This window comes from Salarias fasciatus, chromosome 12 (assembly GCF_902148845.1).
Source record: "Salarias fasciatus chromosome 12, fSalaFa1.1, whole genome shotgun sequence".
In the NCBI taxonomy this organism is placed as follows: Eukaryota; Metazoa; Chordata; class Actinopteri; order Blenniiformes; family Blenniidae; genus Salarias; species Salarias fasciatus.
In genome coordinates, this window is record NC_043756.1 from 31,469,923 (window position 1) to 31,491,204 (window position 21,282).

The 21,282-nt window shown below is 55.3% G+C and overlaps 4 protein-coding genes and 1 non-coding gene across 9 annotated transcripts; 1 reads left to right on the forward strand and 4 right to left on the reverse strand.

Moving 5' to 3' along the window:
- Positions 1-163: 163 nt before the first annotated feature.
- mfsd14bb (major facilitator superfamily domain containing 14Bb) lies at positions 164-2,788 on the reverse strand. Its single transcript, XM_030104945.1, has 5 exons — positions 2,776-2,788; positions 1,745-2,025; positions 715-807; positions 474-536; positions 164-295 (listed from the first exon to the last, which is right to left on the reverse strand). The coding sequence occupies exons 1-5, from the start codon at positions 2,786-2,788 to the stop codon at positions 164-166; spliced, it is 582 nt and encodes a 193-aa protein (XP_029960805.1).
- A 278-nt stretch (positions 2,789-3,066) lies between these two features.
- mak16 (MAK16 homolog (S. cerevisiae)) lies at positions 3,067-6,689 on the reverse strand. The gene is made up of 10 exons (XM_030104885.1): positions 6,530-6,689; positions 6,210-6,259; positions 5,768-5,877; positions 5,048-5,112; positions 4,669-4,820; positions 4,137-4,191; positions 3,984-4,058; positions 3,785-3,907; positions 3,646-3,711; positions 3,067-3,532 (listed from the first exon to the last, which is right to left on the reverse strand). The coding sequence occupies exons 1-10, from the start codon at positions 6,542-6,544 to the stop codon at positions 3,314-3,316; spliced, it is 930 nt and encodes a 309-aa protein (XP_029960745.1). The 5' UTR covers positions 6,545-6,689; the 3' UTR covers positions 3,067-3,313.
- A 458-nt stretch (positions 6,690-7,147) lies between these two features.
- Positions 7,148-7,247, forward strand: LOC115398839 (small nucleolar RNA U13). Its single transcript, XR_003932609.1, has one exon. It is a non-coding gene; the product is annotated as a small nucleolar RNA U13 (small nucleolar RNA).
- A 616-nt stretch (positions 7,248-7,863) lies between these two features.
- On the reverse strand, positions 7,864-13,663 carry spinb (spindlin b). Of its 3 annotated transcripts, none has more exons than XM_030105517.1 (7): positions 13,524-13,663; positions 12,482-12,677; positions 11,570-11,618; positions 10,546-10,634; positions 10,258-10,413; positions 9,948-10,181; positions 7,864-9,858 (listed from the first exon to the last, which is right to left on the reverse strand). In XM_030105517.1, the coding sequence occupies exons 2-7, from the start codon at positions 12,531-12,533 to the stop codon at positions 9,659-9,661; spliced, it is 780 nt and encodes a 259-aa protein (XP_029961377.1). In that variant the 5' UTR covers positions 12,534-12,677; positions 13,524-13,663; the 3' UTR covers positions 7,864-9,658. The 3 variants fall into 3 exon arrangements, with proteins under 3 accessions (XP_029961377.1, XP_029961375.1, XP_029961376.1); XM_030105515.1 differs by having other exon boundaries at positions 10,546-10,637; XM_030105516.1 differs by lacking the exon at positions 13,524-13,663 and adding an exon at positions 12,785-13,076 and having other exon boundaries at positions 10,546-10,637.
- A 1,623-nt stretch (positions 13,664-15,286) lies between these two features.
- On the reverse strand, positions 15,287-20,840 carry LOC115398159 (ras-related protein Rab-14-like). Of its 3 annotated transcripts, none has more exons than XM_030104818.1 (8): positions 20,160-20,840; positions 19,441-19,499; positions 19,255-19,308; positions 18,949-19,126; positions 18,819-18,885; positions 18,115-18,202; positions 17,981-18,011; positions 15,287-17,330 (listed from the first exon to the last, which is right to left on the reverse strand). In XM_030104818.1, the coding sequence occupies exons 2-8, from the start codon at positions 19,490-19,492 to the stop codon at positions 17,156-17,158; spliced, it is 645 nt and encodes a 214-aa protein (XP_029960678.1). In that variant the 5' UTR covers positions 19,493-19,499; positions 20,160-20,840; the 3' UTR covers positions 15,287-17,155. The 3 variants fall into 3 exon arrangements, with proteins under 3 accessions (XP_029960678.1, XP_029960681.1, XP_029960679.1); XM_030104821.1 differs by lacking the exon at positions 20,160-20,840 and adding an exon at positions 19,752-20,136 and having other exon boundaries at positions 19,441-19,642; XM_030104819.1 differs by lacking the exon at positions 20,160-20,840 and having other exon boundaries at positions 19,441-20,136.
- Positions 20,841-21,282: the final 442 nt, after the last annotated feature.

Here is a 21,282-nt window from a genome sequence, read left to right on the forward strand (position 1 = left end):
TCCTCCTCCACTCCTCCTCCTCCTCTCCTCCTCCTCCTCCACTCCTCCTCCTCCTCCTCCTCCTCCTCTCTGCTCCTCCTCCTCCATTAGCGACCAAACATTAGCAGCTGATGCTAGCAGCAGTCAGCTCTGTAGGGTGGTGGACGGGCGCCGGGCGGGCCGCTCACCAGGGGTTGATCCTCATGAAGGGAATGGGAGCGCAGGTGAAGAAGACGGTGAGCAGGAGGAGGGACTTCCTGCCCCAGACGTCCGACAGAGCACCAATCAGAGGAGCCGAGAGGAAGGACAGGAAGCCCTGCAGGGGACAGACAGGGAGACAGACCAGGGGACAGACCGGGGGACAGACCGGGGGACAGACAGGGAGTCAGACCGACGGACAGGCCACTGGGGGGACGGGCCACCGGGGGACAGACCGGGAATGGCACCAGGGGTGGGACAGGTCCGCCATGTGTCTCTGTATGATGCGTCCTCACCTTGACTCCTTGAACCAGTCCATTCATGAGGAACATGTGCTGAGGGAACGTCTCATGGAGAACCTGAAACACAACATGCCACACACACACACACACACACACACACACACACACACACGCACAACACACACAGGTGTGTTTGACAACGTTCAGCTTCCGATATGAACCATACAGTGAAACAGGAAGTCCTCGGCGGTTACCGCACGCTGTCGTCATGGTAACCCGATAAGAAGCCACTCACAGTCAGCATGGGCGTGGTCAGCAGCCCCCAGGCGAAGAACTCCAGGAAGACCACCACCACCGCATGGGTCACTCGGGCTCGGCCACGGGCGCTCTGCAGCGCACACACACACACACACACACACACCAATGTTTATGCAGACCAAAGAATGAAGACACGCCCCCCACTGGGGTCAGCAAGCATTAATTAATCCATTAACTCCTCCATCATGGGTTACTACACCAGTCTCTACCACTACTTACTACACCAGTTACTACATCATTAATTACTGAGTCTAGTAACTAGGTCATTAGTTACTGCATTATTACTTACTACATCATATGTAACTAGGCCATTAGTTACCAGGTCATTAGTTACTCAACCATCACAGTAACCTCACGTTATTAAACTTTATTTTGCAGAGTTCAGACCAACTGAACCTTCTGGAAACTTCCTGGTTCTAAACTGGTTTAAGTTCTGACGTTGGCTGCAGTCAGTGACTCTTACCGGGTAACAGTCTGGCTAGCAACCCGACTCCAAACCAGCTAGCAACCCGGCTTTAACCCGGCTAACAGCCCTGCTGCAACCCGGCTTTAACCCGGCTAACAGCCCTGCTGCAACCCGGCTTTAACCCGGCTAACAGCCCTGCTGCAACCCGGCTTTAACCCGGCTAACAGCCCTGCTGCAACCCGGCTTTAACCCGGCTAACAGCCCTGCTGCAACCCGGCTTTAACCCGGCTAACAGCCCTGCTGCAACCCGGCTTTAACCCGGCTTTAACCCGGCTAACAGCCCTGCTGCACCCCGGCTTTAACCCGGCTAACAGCCCTGCTGCAACCCGGCTTTAACCCGGCTAACAGACCTGCTGCAACCCGGCTTTAACCCGGCTAACAGCTCTGTTAGCACTGTGTGTTAACCCGGCTAACAGCCTCGCTAACAGCCCGGGTCCAGGCCGGGTCCAGGCCGGGTCCAGGCCGGGTCCAGGCCACCCCTGCAGCCTGGTCAGGCCGGGTTCCTTCCCGGGCCGACCCGCTCCCGGCGCGCCTCACTCACCGAGCTCCGGACCAACATCACTCCGCCGGCCTCGCTCACGGCTCTCCCCCGGCTCGTGTCACATGCTGCCGGCGCGATGCTCGCGTCGACCCCGCGCTGCTGGCCTCCTCCGCGGGCCTCCGCCGGCTCTTCCAGGACGTCCCGCTGCGTGAGCCGGAGCTGCGGGGCCGCGGTGCTTCCACGGACCCGGACAGGAAGCGACGGAGGCGGGGAGCCGACGCACCGAGGCTCCGACGGACTTCCGCTCTGCTGTGACACCGGGGCGCCGCGAGGGGGCGGTGCTTCCGGGGCACGTCGGCACGCAGCAGCCCTGACGGCTAAACACCGCCCACCCGGACTGACCGGTGGAACAAAACGAACGTGTCTGCGAGAGCTTCACGTTGTCGTCAGTGATTTTTCACAAGTTTTTTTTTCATCGTTTTCTTTCTAATTGTTTAATTTTAAAATATTTCCGTTAAAGGTGTAATACAACATTTTGATTTCCGGGTGGATCACCTAAATAACTGGTGGGTCTGTTTGTCAATCATTCTGACGAGCTGCTTTCGTAAGGCGGGTCTACGTGCTCGCGCCCAATCAGCTTCTCCCTTTTGCGCATTCAGAGTGTTTCTGTAGCCGGTGAGCTTCTGAGCTAGTACTGACCGATGGCGAGTCTGACATAATGAAACTGGAACTGTTTCGGAAAAAAAAAAAAGCTTTATTTATGAGCGAGGCGGATCGCAGAAACTGTACAGAGCCGTGCACGCCGGAGAAGAGGAGGTCGCGCTCGTACACTTCCGCGTTTTCTGGGAGAAGCAGGAGAGCCGGGCGGATGGTCTGGCGCATGCGCGTTGTTCAAAAAGTGAGTAACAGACGTGGGGCTTCGTCTTTTCGAGAAAAGGTTGTATTATACCTTTAAAACAAATCTTGTCACAGAACATTTCTTCCCTTTCTGAGTCCAGAGGAAAACGTCTCACGCCAGCACGAAGCATCCCAGCCTCATCTTCCTTCGATTTCCGTCTTTAATAACAGAAAAACCATGATATTCATGATACCACGAAAAAACATGACTTCGTTCTATCATATGTGTTAAAAAGGAGTTCTTCCTTTCCACAGTCGCTTCTGCTGCTCATGTGGATCTGTTGGGTTTCTCTAGAAACGACCCTGCTGTAATTGGCACCTCATAAATAAAGCTGAATTGAATTGAATTGTATTTATTCTACCTGGACTCATTCATCTGGTTTTTAAAGGTAAAAATGTGAAGAAAAATCAACATTTTAAAAACACAACATTTCAACAACTCAAACAACAGAAGTCCGAAACTAAAAATTTGCCAAAAGACAAGATGAAAATCAACACAATATTTATAAATGAGGAAAAAAATTCAAAATGTGAAAACTTTATTTTATGTACATTCAGAACATTTTTACTCGGTCCTCAGCCTGCTGCCATGGCAACAAGGGATGGGGCGTGTCCATAGGTACAGCCAGGGCAGCAGCTGTGTCCTCAGCAGCAGTCTGGGTTTGACTGACAGCGGAGGGGCGGGGCTTAGCAGGCGCCTGTTTTGACTGACTGCGGAGGGGCGGGGCTTCACTACGTGGTCCGGCTTTTGGGGGCGGGCTCTGTTTCCTGCTCGTACTCGATCTCCACGTACGCTCGCTTCTTCCTCGGGGCGGAGCCGTTGGCGGGAGACTTCCCTTTAGACCGCGACGCCTTCCTCTGCGCCGCCGCCGCCGCCTCCTCCTCCATCTCCTCCTCCTCGCTGGACTCCTCCTGCTCTTCGTCACTGCTGGTCTTCAGCTGGTTCATGTCCTGTCAACACGTTTGCAGGAGGCGTAAATAACAGAATGAAGTGGTGAAGTGGGAAATGTTGAAGACACAGTGGTGAAGTGGGAAGCCCTGCTGGCACCGGCCGCGGTTCAGACCTCGAAGTCGCTCAGGTCGCTCTCCTCCACCTCGTCCTCCGCCACAAACTCTCGCTGTCCCACGTTCTGCAGACAACACACACCTTCAGAATAAAAGTCCCGGTGAGGACAGCTGAGACAGAGAGCACCTTCATCCCACCTCGTCCTCCTCCTCCTCCTCCTCCTCCTCCTCCTCCTCCTCTTCCTCCTCCTCCTCGTCCTCGTCCTGCTGCTCCAGAGCGCGGTCGAAGGCGTGGACGGGGAAGTTGTAGATGTCTCCATACTGGAATCAGACAGAGTGTGAGGGACAGGCGGACGGGGGACAGACGGCGAGGCGGCGCCGGGACGCCGGGACGTACCGTCCCCTGCTTCAGACGCTCCAGCAGCTCCTTCTCGATGGCGTTGTCCAGCTGGGCGGCGATCAGAGCCTTCTCCTGCAAACCGGCACAACCGGGAAAACCCGGTCAGCCCGAATCCATCAACACGGCGAACCGACCAATCAGAGCGCTCACCTCCTTCCTCCGCTCCCGGCTCTCCACCTTCCTGCTGAGGGGCACCAGCTTCCTCCTGACACACACACACACCACACACACACACACACACACACACACACACACACACACACACACACACACACACACACACACACACACACACACCAGTAGATCAGCAGCTGGTACTGGCAGCAGTGTCTACTGCCTCCTCAGCCCCAACTGCCTCCTATGGACCAGGTACTTGTAGCAGTACTTGTGCGGTACTTGTAGCGGTACTTGTAGCGGTACTTGTAGCGGTACTTGTGCAGTACTGGTACTTGTAGCAGTACTTGTGCGGTACTTGTAGCAGTACTTGTGCAGTACTTGTAGCGGTACTGGTACTTGTAGCAGTACTTGTGCAGTACTTGTAGCGGTACTGGTACTTGTAGCAGTACTTGTGCAGTACTTGTAGCGGTACTGGTACTTGTAGCAGTACTTGTGCAGTACTTGTAGCGGTACTGGTACTTGTAGCAGTACTTGTAGCAGTACTTGTAGCAGTACTGGTACTCACTGTCTCTTGAGCACCAGCTTCCTCATGCGGATCAGGTACTGGGTGATTTTGGTGAATCGTTGTTTACATTTGTGTCGGATGAACCGAGGCCAATAAATCAGGTTCTCATCGATCTGTTCCAGAGCGGTCTCGTAGTTCTTACTGAGCTTCACCTGCGCACACACACACACACACACACACACACACACACACACACACACACACACACAGAGAAGACAACGTTCTCTGTGGGCTGAAGGCTCTGAAGTTACGAGGTGTGAACAAAGCATTCAGGATTCCTTCGTCTGGATTCATGCCTCTGGCTGGATTCCTCATAGAGCCGTCTGTTAGCACCAGCGTTAGCTAGAGCCTGTGTTAGCGTTAGCCGTCGTTAGCTCACCTTCTCCCACATTTTGGCGGGAAACGCGGCCCGTTCGATGACCTTCATGTAGAGGAAACACTGACCTGCAGGGGAGACACGTGTGAGAGGCCAGTCTGGCAACAGTCTGAGACGAGCTGGGGACGAGTCAGTGAGGAGTCGGGGACAAGCCGGGGACGAGCCGGGGACGAGTCAGTGAGGAGTCGGGGACGAGCCGGGGACAAGTCAGTGAGGAGTCGGGGACGAGCCGGGGACGAGCTGGGGACGAGCCGGGGACGAGCCGGGGACGAGTCAGTGAGGAGTCGGGGACGAGCCGGGGACAAGTCAGTGAGGAGTCGGGGACGAGTCGGGGACGAGCCGGGGACGAGTCAGTGAGGAGTCGGGGACGAGCCAGTGAGGAGTCGGGGACGAGTCGGGGACGAGTCGGGGACGAGCCGGGGACGAGTCAGTGAGGAGTCGGGGACGAGCCGGGGACGAGCCGGGGACGAGTCAGTGAGGAGTCGGGGACGAGCCGGGGACGAGCCGGGGACGAGTCAGTGAGGAGTCGGGGACGAGCCGGGGACAAGTCAGTGAGGAGTCGGGGACGAGTCGGGGACGAGCCGGGGACGAGTCAGTGAGGAGTCGGGGACGAGTCGGGGACGAGCCGGGGACAAGTCAGTGAGGAGTCGGGGACGAGTCGGGGACGAGCCGGGGTCGAGCCGGGGACGGGCCGGGGACGGGGTGTGTCGGCGTGGCGCTCACCCTTCTCCTCGCGCACCGTGGCGTACTGGCTGTTGGCCAGCGGGCAGGACGAGCGGTTACACAACCCGGTGATGTTGAACTCATTCCGACAGAAGTTCTGACTCTTGGTCCTGAAAGGAGGGAGAGGATCAGAGTCCAGGCCACTGGATGTGTCCCGTTCCACCGCTGGAACCGCTCGGTTCCACCTGATCAGACACTCTGCTGCCTCCAAACTTCACACCCGCTGGACCTAAACCAGTCTACAGTTCTACATCTACATCTCTCATTCCTGAACATGGACCGGTTCCTCGGATCTGAAGAACCAGGCGAGAAAATCAACATGAACAGATTCAGACTGGGGGGGAACATCTCAACAACATGAAATGTTCCTCTGAGCTGTTCCCAGATGTTCTCCAGGTGTGAGGAGGAGAACAGGTTCGGGTTCTGGTGCAGTGGTACTTACTTCACCTTGAAGGAGCAGAACTGTTTGTTACCAATGACGTCCCAGATGACCTGGAAGAACGAGAAGAACATCAGCATCCACACGGCGTGCGTGTGCGTGTGTGTGCGTGCGTGTTTTACAGGTTCCTTTCAACCACATTAACAACAGTCTGGCCATGGAACGCACCACCACAACCTCGTGCCACAAAGTAGTTTCCATATTTAACCGGGCTCCTTTCTGAAAGTGTGACTTTATTTAATCTCCTGCATTCTGACGCGGCGCCGGGCGCTAACGTTAGCATGTAGCTCCCGACCGGATCAAACCGGATGCTTCAGACTCACGTCGTCGTGCTGCATGTTTCTCTCCTAACCGGAAGCTGCTCGTGGCTTCAATGCAGACCGTCCCGTTCCTCCGGTGGTCTCTAACCCCGTTACTTTGACGTGAAGAGGAGCTTTAAAATCCAAACACTTCAATCACATGGATCGTCAGAGGGACGCCATCTTTGTCAAGGCGGAAGTGACGCGCAGCCACCGGAAACCAGATGAAGAGGTGTTGAATCTTTCTTGTTATTATTATTACATTAATGATACGAAGATAACGAAGCTCTTTCCACTTGACTCGTACAGGTCCAAAATACCAATTTCCCCAAATTATTACTGAATAAAACAAACTTCTTTTTTTTCCATGCAGTTTCCCGCCTCGTCTCCTCGTGACGCTGTGACACCACAATACAAACCCACAGGGACTCCCAGAATGCATCGCTTCCGATAGTTTGCAACTCTTTCAGGGCTTTTTCTCTTGATTGTGGATCATGTCTTCACGTGTAGCGGCGCGATTAGTTTACGTTTCTGATTGTGGTTCGGATCGGACAAACGCAGGAATGTTGAGTTCTTACAGGAACCAAGAGTGAGTTCTATGTGCTGGAACGAGGTTAGGCGTCAGCCGCCATCTTCCCGTCGATCCTTTCGGTTCATGAGTATGATGAATGGTGTGTTCACGGACAGTCCGTGAAAGGTGCTGCCGATCCTTGTTACGCTCTGCGCCTCAGCCCTTCTGACCCTGAACCGGGAGAACGTTCCTGATCACTGGAGAACTGATGCCTTTAATAAACTGTGTGGTGGAAGCGCGGTGTGATCTCCTTCTCATCCTGTTACCCCAGAAACTTACACTTATGAAACGAGCTCAAGATCCAAAACACTGAGAAATGAAATAAAGAACCGTCTCAGAGTCCAGGTTCCATCCCGGGAACTCCACATCACTGCAGCGTCTACATTACAGCGGGTTCTGTTCCTGTACCGTAGGTTATATATTACTGTAGGTTCTGTTCCTGTACCGTAGGTTATATATTACTGTAGGTTCTGTTCCTGTACCGTAGGTTATATATTACTGTAGGTTCTGTTCCTGTACCGTAGGTTATACATTACTGTAGGTTCTGTTCCTGTACATCTACGTCACTGTCGCTTCCATGTTACTGTCGGTTCTGCCGGTTCTCCTCTTCTGTCGGTTCAATCTGATCTATGTGCCCCACTTCTACAATCAGACTGTTCTTGAACTGTCAGAAGTTCTCAGCTTTGTAAAGTTCCCACTTCATTACCCATAAAGCCCTCGGGGGGGCGGGGCTTATTCTGCCCGGGTGCTGCGTTCAGGCGTCACAGGAAAACCAGGACACGGTGGACGGAGTGAAAAACAGACGGTTTATTTCAGTAAATAGAGACTTTCTGACTGTACAGCATGAACTGTTAAAACAACCCCGGTTCTCAGGAGAACGCCTCGCTGCTCCAGGTTCTCCTCGCCTGACTTCACCAGAACTTAAAAAAAAAAGATCTAAAAAAGAAGAAAAAATGTACAAAAGAACCGAAGAAAAGTAAAACCTGGAGAACTGAAGGCACTGAACACAAGAGAACTGAAACAACAGAACACCGGAGAACACCGGGGAACACTGGCTCCGCCCCTCCGAGGGAACCCGGGACCATCCTCTCACGTCACTCAGCCAGGTGCATCATGGGAAACCAGCGCTTCCAGAGAACCGTCGCTCTCAGGAGGAGCGGCTGCGTGGAACCGTTCCAGAACAGCGGGACGCGGTTCTGAGTGTCCTGGTTCTGACAGAACGTGAGAGTTCTGAGGAATCTGGACCTGACGAAGAGCTGATTCTAGAACACGACTGTTCCAGAGGCATGTGGGCCGGCGTGTTCTCCGGAGAACAGGAGAACCCAAAGAGTTGTTCTCAAACTGGGCCTGCAGATCCTAGAACCGGGAGGGAAGCTTTAGGGAACGTGGGAACGTTCTGGAGTCAGGTCTGGACGGCCGGTTCTAGGTCGTGTCAGCTGATGTAGAACACGGCCGTTCTCGGAGCTCCGGGAGGAATTACGGTTCTGCAGCTTCGTTCTGCATGTTTGATACCGTAGAACCACGGAACCACGGGCCCGTGTTCTAGAGCCCAGGAGAAACCAGTTATCTAGAACGTTGTAGGACCAGAACCAAGCAAGACGTCAGGAGGTTCTGGAACCACCGACTCACCGGAGGAACCGAGAACACTTGAAGCATAGAGAACGTTTTCTGATGTTCTAACAGCAGGTTCTCGATCGCAGTCTTCCGCCAAGAACATGATCAGGTTCTCAAAAATAAAAAAAGAGTTCCGGAGTGGAAAATGGGTTCTAGAAGAGCAGCTGGTGTTCCGTCGGTCAGAACAAGACGGTTTGTTTGAGAACGTCTGAGACCCAGTAGAACCTCATCGCGCATGTTTGGTTCCCTCGACTCCAGACCACGTTCTAGAGTCAGAACGGAGTCCAGAACCTCGGGACCAGAGAACTTCTAGAACTCCATGTTGAGAACGTCTGAACAGACAAACAGGAACCGGTTCTACAGAATCAAACAGCAGGTTCTAGAACGCCGCAGGAGTCCGAGGAACATCAGAACCGCTGTGGTTCTGGCACAGAAGAGTGAGTTTTTGGCACAGACGAGAACGGAACACAAACCGGAGAACGCAGGAGAACCAGGAGCGGTCCTGAAGGTTCTCATGTTCAGAGCAGGTTCCACAGCCGGACTGGACCAGGGTTTGGCCCCGCCCCTTCATTAACCCCGCCCCCTTCTCAGGTTACAGAGGGACAGACGGGTTTCAGGAGTGCCGGGTTCCAGAACCCTGCTGGTCTCAGACAGGTTCTGGGTTCCAGAACCCTGCTGGTCTCAGACGGGTTCTGGGTTCTGGGTTCCAGAACCCTGCCGCTCTCAGACAGGTTCTGGGTTCTGGGTTCCAGAACCCTGCCGGTCTCAGACAGGTTCTGGGTTCCGGGTTCTGCTGGTCTCTGGCTGCAGGCCGGGTTCTGGTCTCTGACGGTCTTAAGGCGTTTCACACAGTAAAAACAAAGGAGCGGTTCTGTCGGGTTCCCCGGCGCCGGGGTTCCCTCGCTGGACGGTTCGGGGCCGGTCGGGGTCTCTGGGGGGCGCCGGGGTCCGCGGGGTCCGCGGGTTCTCTAGGAGGTCTTGACCAGGTCGTAGACGTAGATGTGGAAGTCGTCGTGGAACTTGATGAAGTAGACGGAGGGCTTGGCCTCCACCTGGTGGATCACCATGCCGGACCGCTTGCCGCCGTCCTCCCGGGCGTACTCCACCTGCTTCCCCACCAGGCTGTCCACCACCTCCCCGGGTTCTCGCTCCGCCGCCGCCGCCTCGCCTGCGGGACACGGGACGGTCAGAACCACCGGGGAACCGGGAGCGCAGGACCGGGACCGGAGGAACCGTTACCGCAGGACCGGGACTCACTGGACTCGGGCATGATGCGCAGGTCCCCCTCCTTGTAGTCGTCCAGCAGCTGGTACATGTAGAGAACCGGGTCCTTCTCGTAGGTGATGTAGAACCAGGAGGTCATGACGGGGGCCCGGGCCAGGACCATGCCCCGCCACTCCTCCTTGGGCCCGTCCTCCGTCTCGAACATGTGCTCCACCGCCTTCCCGATCATGGTGTCGGCCAGCGGGGCGTCGCTGACCCGGGCCGGGGCTGCGGGGGAACGGAACCGTCAGAACCGGAACGCCTGCCCGGCAGAACCCGGGGCGGCTCCGGGAGTTCTGCTCACCCACGCGGTCCGGCAGGACCTCCAGGCCCACCACCCGCTGGTCGGACAGCAGCTCCAGGCCGTAGATGCAGTCGAAGCCGTCGTACTTGATCAGGTAGAGGGACGGACTGACCGGGACCTGGTCCAGGACCGTCCCCTTCCACTGGGAGGACTTATCTGGACACACACACACACACACACACACACACAGTTAGAACAAGACGAAACCCTTTCAAGCTCCTGTCTTTGGCCCCGCCCACACCTCCTCATGACCAATCACAGTGAAGCAGCAGAACCCTGAGAACTCACTGCCCTCCTTCCAGATGTGCTGGATCCTGCAGCCCACCAGGTTCCTCCGGGGCGGAGCCGGGCCGGAACCAACACTGCTCCTCTGCTTCCTGCTGGAGGAGGAGGGGGAGGAGTCAGGAGGGGGAGGAGTCAGGAGATGAGGAGTCAGGAGGGGGAGGAGTCAGGAGGTGAGGAGTCAGGAGGGGGAGGAGTCAGGAGGGGGAGGAGTCAGGAGAGGGAGGAGTCAGGAGGGGGAGGAGCCAGGAGGTGAGGAGTCAGGAGGGGGAGGAGTCAGGAGGGGGAGGAGTCAGGAGAGGGAGGAGTCAGGAGGGGGAGGAGCCAGGAGAGGGAAGAGTCAGGAGGGGGAGGAGCCAGGAGGTGAGGAGTCAGGAGAGGGAGGAGTCAGGAGGGGAGGAGTCAGGAGGAGGAGGAGCCAGGAGGGGAGGAGTCAGGAGAGAGAGGAGTCAGGAGGGGGAGGAGCCAGGAGAGGGAAGAGTCAGGAGGGGGAGGAGCCAGGAGGTGAGGAGTCAGGAGGGGGAGGAGTCAGGAGGGGGAGGAGCCAGGAGGTGAGGAGTCAGGAGAGGGAGGAGTCAGGAGGGGAGGAGTCAGGAGGAGGAGGAGCCAGGAGGGGAGGAGTCAGGAGAGAGAGGAGTCAGGAGGGGAGGAGTCAGGAGGGGGAGGAGCCAGGAGAGGGAGGAACCAGGAGGGGAGGAGTCAGGAGGTGAGGAGTCAGGAGGGGGAGGAGTCAGGAGGGGGAGGAGCCAGGAGGTGAGGAGTCAGGAGAGGGAGGAGTCAGGAGGGGAGGAGTCAGGAGGAGGAGGAGCCAGGAGGGGAGGAGTCAGGAGAGAGAGGAGTCAGGAGGGGAGGAGTCAGGAGGGGGAGGAGCCAGGAGAGGGAGGAACCAGGAGGGGAGGAGTCAGGAGGGGAGGAGCCAGGAGGGGAGGAGTCAGGAGGGGGAGGAGCCAGGAGAGGGAGGAGTCAGGAGAGGGAGGAGTCAGGAGGGGGAGGGGCCAGGAGGGGGAGGAGCCAGGAGGAGGAGACTCACTTGTGCATGTTCTTCTTCTTCATCATGTTTGCAGTGAGGCTGGAATTTCCTGAAACCCAAACGCAGCACAGTGAAGGTCAGCAGCAGCTGGTGGTGTGTTCAGGGACAATGTGGAAAGATCAGCGTTACTAAACACAGTGATCGTGGTGCATTCAGGGTGTCCTCAGGACTGTCGGAAAAAATCTTTTTACATCCGAATTGAGATTCTTTTTTACTTTCTTTTTGCTTCCTTTCTCTCTTCTTCTCCTGCGCTCAGCTGTGATCCAGACGGCTCACACTGCCACCTACAGGCTCAGCTCATCACTACACTGAACTCCAGACTGACCGCCAAGTGGCGCCGGCGGCTAAGCTAACAGGCTAGCTGATTCTGTACTGTTCTGTTGATGGAACCGGTTCGCACTTTGAGAGTCTTCTGTCTGGCTCCGCCCCCCATCCGTCTCGTTCTGTTAGCTGAGCTGAGAGCTTTCTGATGATTTTGGTTTGTTGGATTTTGAGCCTGATTTTTGGAAAAGGACCCTGGAGAGCTGCAGCTTCCAGGTTCTTTGAAGAACCACAAGCTCTTCAGAGGAACAGCATTTGTTAGCATCACCTTCTGGACACTAGTTCACTAGTTCTGTTAGCATTAGCATATTCTGTATCGGTTTCGGGCCGAGCCTCGGTAATCTGATCTCCTCCTGTTAGCATTAGCATTAGCATCACCTGCAGCAGTTTCCTGGAGGCGGAGCCTCATTAATCTGAACTCCTCCTTTTAGCATTAGCATTAGCATCATCTGCAGCAGTTTCTGGGGGCGGAGCCTTGATCTGAACTCCTACAGTGAGCATTAGCATTAGCACTGTGGTTTTGCTGGTGACTGCGGTGAAAAGAGGAGGGGACCCCGAAGCGTTCCCTGAGGACCGCCGGTCCTGACTCACCGCCCTCCGCTCGGGGCCGCGGGGCAGCCGGGTTCTTGAAGGGGGTCTTCATTCATCCACCTGTGGGTGTGGCCGGCCGGGAGGGGGCGGGGCAAAGTGAAGAACCAGGAGTCAGGTGGCTTCCTGGACTGGCTGCATTCAGGTCCAGAACCTGCAGAACCTGGAGAACCTGGAGACAGGGAACAAAGCCACCAGGCTACAAACAAACAAACAAACAAACAAACAAACAAACAAACAAACACCATTAGAAAGGTTCTTCACACATTCGTTTGTGAAATAAACATCTGAACCGAGGGAACCCACGGCGGATCTCTCCCACGTTCTGCTGCCCTGGAACTCCTCGGACTGAGCAGAACCCGGTTCTGCAGCAGAACGCTGAGCTCTGGAGGCAGGAGACCAGGGTCCCTGTGGAGAACCAGGAGCGGTTCTGGTTCTGATCTGAAGGTTCTTCGTAGAGCACGATGAGTTCAGGCCGGTGTGAGGGTTCTCTTGTGACGTCCCAGAGAAGGAGAACGTTTACGAACACAGGAGTTCATTCCCTTCAGGGTTCTGCCTCCAGGCCGGTCTGAGCAGAACCTCCTGAGTCTGAAGAACGTCTTCTGTCGCGATGACAACACTGCAGAGGTCAGCTGGCTCCTGCTGGACCCCGGGCCTCATGTTGGACCCCCGGCTTCACGTTGGACCGTGAGCCTCATGCTGGACCCCCCTGCTTCATGTTGGACCCCGGCCTCCCGTTGGGCAGTGAGCCTCATGTTGGACCCCTCCCCCTCCCCTCACTATGAGCTCAGGTAATGGAGGCTCTGTGTGGAAAACACTGCGAAGAAAAGGCGCACGAGAGCAAAGGAAGGAGGAGGAGGAGGAGGAGGAGGAGGAGGAGGAGGAGAGGAGGAGGAGGAGGAGAGGAGGAGGAGGAGGAGGAGGAGGAGGAGGAGAGGAGGAGGAGGAGGAGGAGGAGGAGGAGGAGGAGGACGGGAGGAGGTCCCCGGGGAGAAAACACGGAGCCCCGGCGGCCCGGGGACCACAGCTCCGCCGCGAGACTTACCGACACGGCGATCAGCGGAGCCGCATAATCCCGGTCCTGCAGTCCCGCTGCTCCGGTCCCGGTGCTCCGGTCCGGCTCGTCTAGTCCGGGTCGTCTGGTCCAGACCCTCCACAGACCCTCCACTGAGCTCCGGGCGTCAAGCTAACTGCGCCAAAATGGCGACAGGGCGGGAAGGAGGCAGCGCGCGCTTCACAATAAGAGCGCCATGATAGACGACGTCATAGCGCGTGAAGAGGAAGACAACAAGACTGTAATGTCTACTATATTACTGTAATACTGAGTAATACTGGTTATAACACTGTAACACTAACTACACTATTATAATACCGAATATAACACTGTAATACCAATCTAGTATTATAATACTGTAATACTTATTATGTCACTATAATACCGATTACTACTGATTATAACACTAACACTGAGTACACTATTACAATGATGAATAAAATACTGAATAATGTAATAGCAAATCTAATATACTGGATATAGAAAAGAGCTGAAACACTGAATATAATACTGTAATACTTAATATATCACTGTAACACTGAATGTCATGGTGAAAAACATTGAATGTAATGCAATACTGAACATAAGACTGAGTAACACTGATTATAACACTGCAATATTATATTTAATATATTACTATAATACTCAAAATATTACTAGAATAGAATAGAATAGAATACTGTATTGATCTCACAGAGGAGAAATTCACCAGAGCAAGAGGCTCATACAACACACAGGGGGGTGCAAAAAGTAATGAAAGGTGCGATATGAACAAGTAATCGTGCAAAAGACTGAGTAGTGCTGATTATAGCGGTGTAATACTGAATGTATTCTAACAAATACTGAATATAATACTGAGAAATACTGAACATGATACAATAGTACAATGCTGAATACAACTCTGAGGTTCCTTTTCCATGAACTGTTTAGTGAAAATACACACACAGTTTACAGAACGTGTTTTCATTTCTTTATGTTTCTTAAAGATCAGAATAATCAGATCAACACGGAAGTTTTGAGGGGAAAATAGTTACTTTTATTACTTCGCCTTTCATTAAAACTGAAACCTGAACTGTCCGCGTCAGACTTTATTTTGAAAATCCGACCGGAAATAAACACTGCCCGCTCCGTCGCCTTGACAACCGTTGTTGCAGCGAAGAAGTCCCGCCTTTTCCCCGCCTGCCAAATCGGCGGCGCGCCTGCGTCTTCTTGCCGTGTTCTGTGCGCGTGCGCGTGTAAGCCACCGCATTGTCTCGTGCACGGCGGCCCCTCGGGGGGGCGCGCGCCTCACGGAGCTGCGTCGCCTCTGATTGGTCCACAGATTCAGAAGGAGGCTGCCCAATCGGGTGCAGACACCGGTTACCATGGTGACCGGAGGGCGGGGCCTCAGGAAGCTCGGCTCAGCTCCAGAAGAGAAAAACACTGAAAATCATAAAAATAAAACCCTGCAGTGGAACCCGTTACCATGGCGACGTGGCAGCGTGAAGGAGGGCGTTCTACTCCAGCATGGCGGCGACACTTCAACCTGCTGTAGTGCTGTTTACAGTTGAAACTGTTGTTGACAGGCTTAAAATGTTATGCTAACTGCGAACGTCAGTCGAGAGTCAGCGTAAAGCAGGCCTGGAGCTTTACGTCACCCGGTTCGAGGCCCTCTGGCCCTGGCCGTCGTCGGGAGGAGGCGACATTAAAACACTGAAGTTTCAGTTTCAGAAAGCTGTCAGAGATTTAACAGAAGAAGAAGAAGAGCGGAGTCGTCAGCGTATGTACAGGATTTAAACTTTATTTACAGTACAGTGAAAACAAAACAGAAAAAAACAAGACGAACGAGAGGATTAGAAAAACAGCGTTTCTTTTTGGGCACAGAGTCTTCAGCTTCACGTTTCCACGGCGACTGTTTGGAAACAACCTGGAAACTGTGTAGTTAGCATGTCGCACGCGGAACGTGTTCTTCGCCGCTTCTGCTGACGGAGCCTTTCCAGAAGCTTCTCGCCGTCCGTCTACTGAGCATGTGCAGAACAGCTGTTTCCATGGAGACACAACAACCACCGCTGGAAAACATTGCCATGGCAACGGGGCCTCAGCCAGCAGGACGGCGCCCCCTTCAGGCCAGGCGTACCTCAGAGAGCGGGGAACACGTTCTGCTGGGGGAACTTTGGCTTCAGACGGAGACCTTCGCTGCGTTCCGTCCATCTTTGGTCCCGACACCCTTTCAGAATAAAAGTCGCGCCGTGGTTCATGACCTCGGTCATGTGACCCGGTTCCTCGGAGAACGCGAACACCGCGGTGCAGCAGGGACGTGTGGGAAGCATTTCGTTCGGAGAGGAGGAGTCCCAGACTGGCGCAGCCCCGACCCCCCCGTCACCTCCAGTGGCCCAACGGAGGGTCCGGGGCCCAGGCTGAGAACCATTAGATGAATGATTGTGATCAGCATCGAAAGAGAAGCCAGATGTTCCATCGTTTCATTAAAAGATCGAAAAAACAAAAAAGATATTCTGAGTTTTGTTTTTGTTTTTAGAGAATCGAACCACCGAAGAACTTTTATTGTGGAGGGTCTGAAGAAGGCTGCTGTCCACCAATCAGAGGGCAGGAAGGACACGCCCACCAATCAGAGGACAGGAGGGACACGCCCACCAATCAGAGGACAGGAAGGACACATCCACCAATCAGAGAACAGGAGGGACACGCCCACCAATCAGAGGGCAGGAAGGACACGCCCACCAATCAGAGAACAGGAAGAACACACCCACCAATCAGAGGACAGGACGGCTGCTGTCCACCAATCAGAGGACGGGGGGACACGTTGTGCCTGTCGGTTCTGCTCCGCTGTGGAACCCGACCTGGACGGAGTTCTGGATGTGCTGCAGCGCAGAACCTTCAGATCTGTACCACAAGAAACCTGATGGTCCTCCAGAACCGGACCGGGTCGAGGTTCTGGAGCCGATCCAGGCCGGAGGAACGTGGCTGACGGGAGGATGTCGGTCCAGGGAACCGCCGGCCCGGTTCCACTCTGTGGTTTCTGAGAATGTCTCCGTCCAACCAGACACCAGAACAGAACCAGGAACCGTGAAAGTTCTAGCTCTTTCTCACCACTTCTGCGTTTCTGGACTGAAACGGGACGGTTCAGAACCTCAGACCTGGTCCTGGTACCGGGACGGTCCAGACCCGGGACATTTCAGACCTGGTGCCAGAACAGTTCAGACCCGGGACGGTTCAGACCCGGTACCGGGAGAGGCCGTGGTGTTGAGGGGTTAAAGGATGGGGTTTCGAACTGGACCCTGGTCCCGGTCTGGCGGTTCCTGCTGCACATCCTTCAGGCAGGAGAACCGCTGAGGTCCGGGCGGACCGAGGACTGGACCGTCCCAGTCTGGAATTGAACTGAGGACCGGGGAACCGGGTCCAGACCCTCCAGGTCGGGGTTCTCCGGTTGGGCAGTAGAGAGTTTTGCTTGTGGAGCGGTTCTGATCCGGTCCTGCTGAACAGAACCTTGTGGTTCTGGTGGCAGAACGTGTCCCGGCTGGGGTCAGAGCGTTCTGGTCCTGGTTCTGGTGACTGGATGAGGCGGTGTGGTCCGGTTCTGGGGTGGGATTGGTGCCGCTGCTGATCCGGGTTCTCCCGGCGGAACCTCAGCAGCCGCAGCCCTCCTTGGCCGGCGGGTTCTCGGCGCCGAGCCGGGTTCCGGGCGCCGCCGGTTTGTGCTGGACCCCGGACTCGGCGGCGTTCAGGTCCAGACTGCCGTCCTGGATGTTCTGGTAGATCCGCTTGGCCGCCTCCAGGAAGGCCTCCTCCACGTTCTCCCCTCTGGACGAGAACCGGAGGAACGTCAGCACGGCGCCGCCGTTCTAGATAACACCGGCTGACCGGACGACCGCAGAACCGGAGAGAGCTGGGCTCCATTTCAACCGCTCACTTCAATCCAGCCGACCCCGCGACCTCTGGGCGACCTCTGACTCCTGCATGACCTCTGAGTGATCTCTGCGTGACCTGTGCGACCTTTGACCTCTGTCCTACCTCTGAGTGACCTCTGTGCGACCTCTAACCAACCTCTGCATGACCTCTGACCTCTGCATGACCTCTGACCTGCCTCTGCTTGACCTCTGCACGACCTCTGTTTGACCTCTAACCTCTTTGTGACCTATGACCTACCTCTGCCCTCTGCGTGACCTCTGCCGTTTGTTGGACCTCTGCATGACCTATGACCTACCTCTGACCTCTGAGTGAGCTCTGTGTGACTTGTGTGACCTCTAATCAACCGCTGCACGACCTCTGACCTCTGCATGGCCTCTGCCCTCTGCCCTCTGTTTGACCTCTGACCTCTGCGTGACCTCTTCTCTCTGAGTGACCTCTGCGTGACCTCTGCCCTCTGCCCTGTCTGAATCACTGCATCCTGCTCTCAGGGTTCTCGGTTCTGGTCCCGGTCCCGGTTCCTGGAGAACGGCTCTGATACTCACGTCTTGGCGCTGGCCTCCAGGAACAGCAGCCCTGCGGAACAGGAGAACACGGTCAGGAACCCGGAGCCGGGCCGAGCGTCGCCGTGACGACGGAACGCATCGCCGTGACGACGGAGCCTGCCGGAACGTCTCACCGTTCTCCTCGGCGAACTGCTTGGCCTCCTCGTACGTCACGTCTCTCTGGGCCTCCAGGTCCGCCTTGTTCCCGATCAGGATGATGACCTGGAACACAGCGCAGAACCTTCTAGAACGCTCCAGCGCAGAACCTTCTGGAACGCTCCACAGCAGAACCTTCCAGAACGCTCCAGCGCAGAACCTTCTAGAACGCGCCAGCACAGAACCTTCCAGAACGCTCCATGGCGGAACGTTCTCACGCCATCATTCGGTCTGCGACCAAAACTTCAGAACATCGATCAATAGTGGAGAACAAAAGTAGAACCAGGATGAAAACTTCTGTTCAAACCCTCAGAACCCCTCTAACCTGTGGAACAACGTGGTTCTCAAATGAGCTGGAACCCTGTGGAACCCGGTTCTTAAGTCAGTAAAATCTTTCCTCTGGAGCGTTTCCAGAGCAGCCGTCACAACAGCTGGAAGGAACCGGTTCTAACAGCTGGAAGGAACCGGTTCTAACAGCCGGAAGGAACCGGTTCTAACAGCCGGAAGGAACCGGTTCTAACAGCCGGAAGGAACCGGTTCTAACAGCCGGAAGGAACCGGTTCTAACAGCCGGAAGGAACCGGTTCTAACAGCTGGAAGGAACCGGTTCGGTTCACCTGGTTCTAGACTGAGTTCCACCCTGTGGAACTCCCGGTTCTCGGTAAGGTTCCGGCGGTACTCACGGTGTTGGGGTTGGTGAGGTTCCGGGCGTCGGTCAGCCAGCTGCTCAGGTGGTTGTAGGTGCTCCTCCTGGAGACAGAGGCCGTGAGAACCCGGTCCTGCGGACCCAGAACCCAGAACCCCCGGCGGTACCTGGTGATGTCGTAGACCATCAGGGCCCCCGCCGCCCCCCGGTAGTAGGACCGGGTCACGGCCCGGAAGCGCTCCTGTCCCGCCGTGTCCCAGATCTGCAGCTTGACCTTCTGGCCGTGGACCTCCATGATCCTGGTCCCGAACTCCACCCCGATGGTGTGGGGACAGTCCGCCATGACTGCAGGACACAGCGGCGGTCAGCCCGGGACAGGGGACAGCTAACGGGTTCTACAACGGTCCTGAACCCCAGAACAACCCGGAGCTTTCAGAACCACGGAGAACCACGGAGAACCGCCGAGAACTCACATTTCTTCTCTGTGAACTGATGAAGCAGACACGACTTCCCCACGCCCATATCACCTGAAACACACACACACACACACACACACACACACACACACACACACACACACACACACACAGGGTGACTGTCTCTGCGGGGATGACCGTCCCACTGCAGTGTCTTCGGGGTCGCTCGTCCGTCTCGCTCACCGATGATGATGTACTTGAAGATGTAGGAGTAGTTATACGGTGCAGTCGTCATCTTCAACCTGCGGAGGAGAACAGACCGAGATCCAGATCCTGGTCCTGAACCTGATCCAGATCCAGATCTGAACCTGATACAGATCCTGGTCCTGAACCTGATCCAGATCCTGGTCCTGAACCTAGTCCTGGTCCTGGTTCAGTTCGGTATCTGTCGGAGCAGAAACAGAGAGGACTCCGGTGTTTCGGATTAAGTGGTTTTCCAGTTAACTGGTCACCAACTTCCTTTTGCATTGGTTGTTGCTGCTAAGAGCAGTTACCACTGCATGATCCAGGACCACACTGTGTCCACTGCACGATCCAGGACCAGACTGTGTCCACTGCACGATCCAGGACCAGACTGTGTCCACTGCACGATCCAGGACCAGACTGTGTCCACTGTCAGTGGACAGGTAGCCAACACTGCATGAAGCTGGATCAACGTGTCCAGCCGCAGTGCAGTGGTGAGTGTCCACTGACACTGGTCTTCTTAAAATGCTGTAACGAGCAAATAAAGGACGTCGGTCTTCAGTTATCAGGCGAACCAAATAATCCGAAACACCACCCGGAGAGCTCCTCCAGTTCCCTGCTGCTAGCTGAGCGGCTAGCGGCTAGCGGCTATCAGAGGAGGATCACTTTTACCTCCACTCACTACAAAAACACGCAAATAACTCCCGGCGCGGTGTCACCTGGACTCCGGGCTTCGTGGTCAAGCCGCTGGTTAGCTTAACCCGCTGGTTAGCCGGTTAGTGGGACGCTAGTCTGAGCTGATTAGCCTCCTCAGCCGTCCGGTTCTGCAGCCACTTCCGGGTTTTCTTCTTCACTGGGAGCAAAAAAAGTGAAACGCGGAACACCGTCACGTGACGGGTTATGATGAATGGTGTTGATCAGGGAGGGCGCGCGAGCAGAAATCCTTCTCTTGATCCCATTTTTACATTTTCCATCATCACAGCTGATTTCAGGATGAGAAAAGTGGGAAGTTCCCACTTTAGAGGGGAACTTCCTGTTTTGTCCCGCAGTGAAGATCCGTCAGTCTAACATGACTCCTTGGTTTTCGCGGGTGATTTTCCATCGTAACGTGATTTTTAGTTGGTCACAGTCCAGCCGATCTGAAGGAGTGAAGTCAGTCTGAGGTCAGCGACTCGTCACGGACCGTTTCTGAAAGCCTGGAAAGTTCCAGATCTGAAAGGATCAGTGCGGCCCTCAGCTGAACCCAGCTGCCCGTTTCCATGACAACGGTCCATCCACATCTCCATGGAAACGGGGTTTGGGGTCCGGACTCACAACCTTCCTAAAACACCAAGGAAACGAAGTCGGCCGAAATCATAACGTTTCTGGTCCTGGTCCTGGTCCTGGTCCTGGTCTTGGTCCTGGTCCTGGTCCTGGTCCTGGTCTTGGTCCTGGTCCTGGTCCTGGTCCTGGTCTTGATCCTGGTCCTGGTCCTGGTCCTGGTCTTGGTCCTGATCTTGATCCTGGTCCTGGTCCTGATCCTGGTCCTGGTCCTGGTCTTGATCCCGGTCCTGGTCCTGGTCCTGGTCTTGGCCCTGATTTTGATCCTGGTCCTGGTCCTGGTTCTGGTCCTGGTCCTGGTCTTGGTCCTGATCTTGATCCCGGTCCTGGTCTTGATCCCGGTCCTGGTCCTGGTCTTGGTCCTGAGCTTGATCCTGGTCCTGGTTTTGATCCTGGTCCTGGTCCTGGTTCTGGTCTTGGTCCTGATCTTGATCCTGGTCCTAGTCCTGGTTCTGGTCTTGGTCCTGATCTTGATCCTGGTCCTGGTCTTGATCCTGGTCCTGGTCCTGGTCCTGGTCCTGG